This window comes from Gopherus evgoodei, chromosome 5 (genome assembly GCF_007399415.2).
Source record: "Gopherus evgoodei ecotype Sinaloan lineage chromosome 5, rGopEvg1_v1.p, whole genome shotgun sequence".
Taxonomy (NCBI): Eukaryota; Metazoa; Chordata; order Testudines; family Testudinidae; genus Gopherus; species Gopherus evgoodei.
The window spans coordinates 54449465-54455921 of NC_044326.1; the positions used below are offsets into that span (position 1 = coordinate 54449465).

A 6457-nucleotide genomic window follows, 5' to 3' on the forward strand; every position below is an offset into this window, starting at 1 on the left:
ACTGTGCTACACAGGGTCTGGGGATTTTGTCACTTTCTCACTGCTGCTTACGCATAGTGAACTGAAGCAGGGCACAAAGAACATCTGACAAGAGGAAGCACAAGTAAACAGTGAAAGAAGAAATGACTGAAGAGAGAGTGGTGTGGCGGAAAAACAACCACCCAAGATGTGAGATACTGAATCTGACTTATGGTCCTTCTGGTCTGGTGTGCTCAACATTACACTGCATACACAGCATTTAAGGGAGAGGAGAACCTGCAAAGTAACTAGCCTACTATTCATGCCTGTTTAATGCTTTACACTGGATGATTCCTACCTAATCTTTATAGATCTTGCATCCTGAAGAATAAGACTAGATATTTTTACCATTATCACATTTACTGCTATGCTTGACCATAAAATTAACCCATCATGTTGAAACCAGTCACAATATTTGTCTTGGTACATTCTTACAGCACTGGTGGCATCCACAGATTGACTACATTCTGCATAAAGTACCATTACCTTTTCCAAGTCATAAATTTACAATTCTTTGATGTAGTAGTATGTTCCCTTGTTCTTTGAACAGAGTTAAAAGAGAAGCATCTGTGGTTTTAATTTTGCTCTGCAACACTTCTCCTTCTTTACCGGCTACGATATCCAATTTTTGATTGTCTCCTTATGTGTTCACATCACTAGAAATTACTATTTTCTATTACTTTCAATATCCACTATATCTTTCTCAAGATGATGACAAAAATAGATGATATTGCAGATGAGGACATGCCAATGTATTAGATGATATTTTCTAAGCACTCTTTGCTTTTTCCAATGACTGCCATGCAATGGGCAGATTCAAACTGAGCTATTCATAACTGCATCTGGATTAGTTTTCCTATTGGATCAACATTAACACAGAACATAAAAGAAAAGTAGATTATCCCCCCTACCGTGGGAATTACAAATTAAAAAACTTTGTTTCTCAGTGCACTGCCCAATCCATTAGTTTGGAGTATGGAGTTCCTCACCATTCTCTTCAGTTTTCAATGACATAAGGGATTGTGTGTCAGCTATGAGATGTGACCAATTTTTTGCCCATTTCTACCTCCTACTCATTAATAAATTATACTGGAAAAACCAGGACTGATTCCTACCTTTCTTCTGAGTTGTTTAGCATTTATTAATTCACCATTGTGCGCCACAGCAATCTTCCCATGAAGAGTTTCTACAACGAAAGGTTGGCAGTTCTCTAATTCAGAGATTCCTGACGTGGAATACCTAGTGTGGCCAATTCCGAGATTTGAAACATACAGCTTCTTCAGACTGTCTTCACTGAACACATGATTAATAAGACCCATTCCCTTGGGGAACAACAAAACAAATACGTATTTTATTGTTTTCAGCAACACATTCATTATGCCAGCACCTTACAAGCAAAAATCAACAACAACAAGAAAGAAAAAAAAGCTTCTCTCTAGAGAGCAGATCACAGGACAGGGGACCACCACAAGCAGTGGTCATGGGGGCAACTGGTTACATCAAGATAATACACAACATAAGGTGGATTTTGTTTGGAGCATATTTTGTTTTCAGATAGACTGTCCCCAGTTACCACTCAATAAGAAAATATCCTTAGAAGAAAATTTGGGAATACTGTATGCATTTATATTCAAATGTAATTTAAAAGCTTAATTGGCTTTATTTTTTTAAATGCTATTTTAAAGTTAAAAGATCAACTACATTTATTCTTTAATGCTATTTAGAGAACACTATAAAACAAAAATATTTCAATACAGTATATTCTGTGCTTTTCTTACTGAAAAATGAGATGATACATTTAATCACCCACACCATAATGAATCTGTTTTTACACCAGCTTCAGGTAAGTCCCCATTATTTGTAATTCTGACCACTGCTGTGACTGGTATTCTTAACCTGAAAGAACCAGAAACCTCTGTTGAAAAGTCTTCAAGTATCCAAGTTGACTTCTAAGGCAGAAATGAATCAGAACTTTTATAGATAGGCCCCAGGAGATCCTAGCATATTCAATAGCCAAGGCAGTGCTCCTGTTGGCAACAAGCATTGTGAGAGGGGAATTAAAAAGCATGCAGGGTCTAAGTAATTAAGGTACGAGACTGGGAAATCAGGTGCTCCGATTTCTATTCTGAACTCTGGCACAGACTTTTAGTGACCTTCAGAAAGTCTCTTCATGGGTCTAAATCTCTCTCTCTCTGAAATGGGGATGATATTTACTTCCCTGGAGTGTTGTGAAGATTAATGAATTAAAGAGCTTTGAACACCTTGGAGGCTCAGAAATTATGTTTGAATCTGATAATTAGAAGAAGAAGAGATGTTACCATAAACAGAATTTCAATGTAAAAAGTAAAATTCTACTGTAGCAACAGATAAATACAAGGCAAGGCAAGAAGAGTAAGCTCTAGCCTACACACCAGGCTACACTTGTTTAACTAAGGCCATGTCTGCATTATAGCTGCTACAGCACCACAGCTATGGAACTGCTGTAGCCCCAGAGTGTAGATGTTTCTTTCATCAATTAAAGAGGATTTTTCAGTTGATGGAGTTCCTCCTCCTCACCATCACCCTGACTACATTTACACTGGGGGTTAGGTTGACCTAAGTATAGTGATCAGGGCACAAAATTTTTCACAGCCCTGAACAATGTAGCTCGGTTGACCTAATTTATGTGTAGACCAGATCGAACAGTGTGGCTTTAGACCAATTTAGTTACATCAGTGCAGAACCCTGCATAGACTCTTAATTTAAAATGGTCTGAGGGTCAGGTCAGTAAATTCATAAGTGCAAGCTAACCAGAAGTAAACAATTTAAAACTAATAAAAGTATGTTCTACAGGAATTTGCACCCATTTAATTGAATGAATTTTTAAACCAGAACAACTTGAAGGGCACAAACCAATGAATATGGTCTTGATCTTGAAATTTTTGTTTTTAAATAGTGACTGTAGAATTTAAATACTGTAGCCCAGACATATCCCAAGGATAACAGAAATCATATTATGCAACTGCTGTGATATCAGAGCTTTTTGAGATGAAGCAGTCATCATATTTAATTCTTAATATGGATATGCTCAAATATTCTCCGCAGCTCTTATGGAATCAATATAAAGTATTATAGTGTCTGCTAAAGGAAGTGCTAATGGTAGAAGTGGAAATCTCCCATAACCTAAAAAGAAGTGGAAGCTCAAAACAAGAACAGGGTCCTAAGCAAGAGTATGAATTCAAAGTGCTAAAGGATAGGAAGAAAAGTAGCATTAAAAACAAAAGGCTATGAGATACTTCCTCCTCTCATCTGTTATTGGAGTAAGCAAAGATTCAGCTGATAAACTGGCTCAGAGTCTGCATCAGTGCAGGATTCTCACTCCTGGATTTTGTTTCTCCAGTGTGAGCTAAGTAGGAAACTCTCATGCTCTACCTGAAGGACTTGTTAGTGTGAGAGCTCTGTCCTGCTGGGCACGCTCCCACCTCCTGGGACTCGGATCCTTCTGGCACCGAGGTCAGTGAAGGACATCTGGGCAAAACATAGTTTTAACTGACACAGCTCCAATCCCTACATTCCTTCCAGGAGGGTAGTTGGCTATCTTGTATTTCACTTCCTAACATCAGCTCAGTGTAAATACAGCTCAGTGTAAATACAAGAAGTAAATTCTCTAGAGCACTAAGTGCTTTGGCCTAAGACCTTTTTGGGCTTTGGCCATTTTAGGCCTGTTGGCCTCCTCCAGGTTTCTATGAGGCTGGAAACGGATGGAGGATTTTTCAGATTTCCCTCCAGTCTCTGGATCTATTAATTTGTGTGTGCAGCATTCAACTCTTCAAAGCATCTGCCATGATACTTACTGAAGCCCAAGTCAGTCATAGGTGCCTCTGCTTCCAGGCATTAATCTGTAGCTAATTTCACGGATTATGTTCTTTTTTGTCTCACTCTTTTCTCTCCATTCCACTAGAACTCTGCTGGTTTCACACATCAGTACCTAGAACTGCCAGCACCAAACCCTTTCAACTCACCAAAACTAACACTTTAGCAGAAAGGGGCTCTGGTGCTGACAGCTGAACAGACTGCTTTTTACTGGAGTGAAAAATTAATTGCAGTGTTGTTGGAACTGTGCTGGTCACAGGATATTAGAGAACAAGGTGAGTGAGGTAATGTATCTTTTATTGGCCCAACTTCTGCAGGTGAAAGAGACAAGATATTGCCTCATCCACCTTGTTTCTTTGAAAGCTTGATGTGGACTTGAAGGATAACTTGGTCAAGTTTTGTTGTTGATTTTTTTTTTTAAACAAAGTTTAAAATTGCTCTATAAAACAGTAAGTTAAGGAACTGAACCCGGTACTCTTATGACAAATTCTTGTTATTTCCTGTCTCTTGCTTATTATTCCCATTTCCTGAAACAAGCAGAGACTCTCCTCGTGCATCCCAGGTGGAAATGTGTTATTTTTTCCCCGACTTTTCCTTTGAGTAAAATAGAGAGAAATAAGGAGTAAAGACTGAATTTTTATGTAAAGACTAGATTTTTACTTCTTAAAAATGGCAACGAAATAGTAAAAAGTCCTTAAAATTTTACCTTGTGCACTTTGAATGTTTGGGCTGAGTCTCCATCACTTGTCACAATTCCACCACTTTCTTGGCCTCTGTGGACAAAATTAGCATAAATACTGAAGCGTTCATCCAAACAAACTATTAACTTGTAAAGCACAAAATAACAATGTGTGTTTAAAAATGTCTTAAGTGCTCTATTTTTATAGACTTATCAAAACTGTTTTTGTATGTTCATGTTGCACTGGATTATATAATATTTAAGGCTCAATCCAAAGCCCACTGAAATCAATTAAAAGTATTTCCATTCATTTCAATGGGTGCTGGATTGAGTCCTTACTGCTAACTTTCTATAGTCTAATTTCAATAAAATACTGCCAGCTCCTTACATTGAAATGGGGGCAGTATCCAATGAGCATCTACAGCTCAGAAAAGGCAAACTTATGTTCAACCCAGTTACACTTTTTGCCTCAGACTGTGGGTCAATTTTTTAAGCTAAGACTCAAAATGAGAGCCCAAAATCACCTACAACAGGAATTTGGACTCCTATATCAAAGCACTTTTTTGAGCACTCAATGCAGAAGTGGACACCTTAACTTCTGTTCCAAGTAAGAAAATTAGGTTTTCAGTGCAATTGAGAAAGATATGATTATTTTTACATAAAATCAGTCCCATGCTGAAGGCAGAACTCAAATAACGAAGCTTCATATCAGCTCAAGCTATAGGGGCTCTTCTGGCCTTTTTCCTGCTGTCCAAGGCAGTCACAGTCTTGCTCATTGTCTGGAAATGGCTGTTAACCACAAGACAACACAGATGGAACCAACATGTCACGGTGGGCAAAGTGCTGCCCAGTCCACTAAGTTCTACAATGCAGCCCACAGCATCTTGTTTTATTTTGTTTTAAGTATAAAGAGATGCAGGCTTCAGCAACTCAGCTCCTCTACCTTCATCTAAAATCTGCTTGGACAAAGTTGAGTGTTACATACTAGGACCATAATTAGGGCTCCGTGTCTGTCATGGAGGTCGCTGAAATCACAAATTCCGTGACTTTCCACAACCTCCGTGACTCCTGCAGCAGCCACTGTGGCTGACCCCAGGGCCACCCAAGCGGCTGGCCCCAGGACCAGCTGCTCACCAACCCAAGGGCCAGTCACACCAGCCGCTGCTAGAACGGCTCTGCAGCCAACCGCACTGGCCACTGCTGGGGCTGCCTCAGGACTAGCTACCATGGCTGCTGCAAAGGTGGCCGGTGAAGGCAGCTGGCCCTGGGAAGGGGAAAGGGACTAGGGGGCTCCCAGAGCAGGAGCCCCCCAGCTAAGATTAAGTCAGGGGTATTCACAGTACAAGTCCCATGGACAGGTCACAGGCCGTGAATTTTTGTTTATTGCCTGTGACCTGTCCATGACTTTTATTAAAAATACCTATGACTAAATTGGAGCAAAGAATCCTGTGGCACCTTATAGACTAACAGACATTTTGGAGCACGAGCTTTCGTGGGTGTATACTCACTTCGTCAGATGCATGACTAAATTGTAGCCTTAACCATAAATCGATTCATATGTGGTCTTTTGGCTACCGGTAAATTCCCAATGCAGCCTTTAATTGCTCAAAGATACAATACCCCAAAATAAAAAAAAAAAAGTCTGTAGATTGCATCTACAAACTGTAGTCAAGAAAAAAAAACTGAACAAAATGTTACATATATACTAAATGAAGTAGCTTAATGAAGATGAAAGGGAAATAAATGTATCTATTATATTACTTAAATATAAAACTGCTACAGGTCTTGTATAATAGGATGTGATTCTGCTCTCACATTAAACTAGTATAACTCAATTGGCATCATTGGAGTCATTCTCAAGTTATACTACTGTAACAACTTGTCTACTTGAAAAGTTAATTCTGATTA

At 39.1% G+C, this 6457-nt stretch overlaps 1 protein-coding gene across 2 annotated transcripts in view; it reads right to left on the bottom strand.

The window, feature by feature from the left end:
- PPAT (phosphoribosyl pyrophosphate amidotransferase) overlaps window positions 1-6457 on the bottom strand; it is a 72009-nt gene that overhangs the window by 21207 nt on the left and 44345 nt on the right. For both annotated transcript variants that reach the window (XM_030563068.1, XM_030563067.1), the window contains exons 2-3: window positions 4577-4643; window positions 1134-1340 (exon numbers count right to left, since the gene is read on the bottom strand). In XM_030563068.1, coding sequence (XP_030418928.1) covers window positions 1134-1340; window positions 4577-4643 — 274 coding nt within the window. The remainder of the gene's footprint in view (window positions 1-1133; window positions 1341-4576; window positions 4644-6457) is intronic.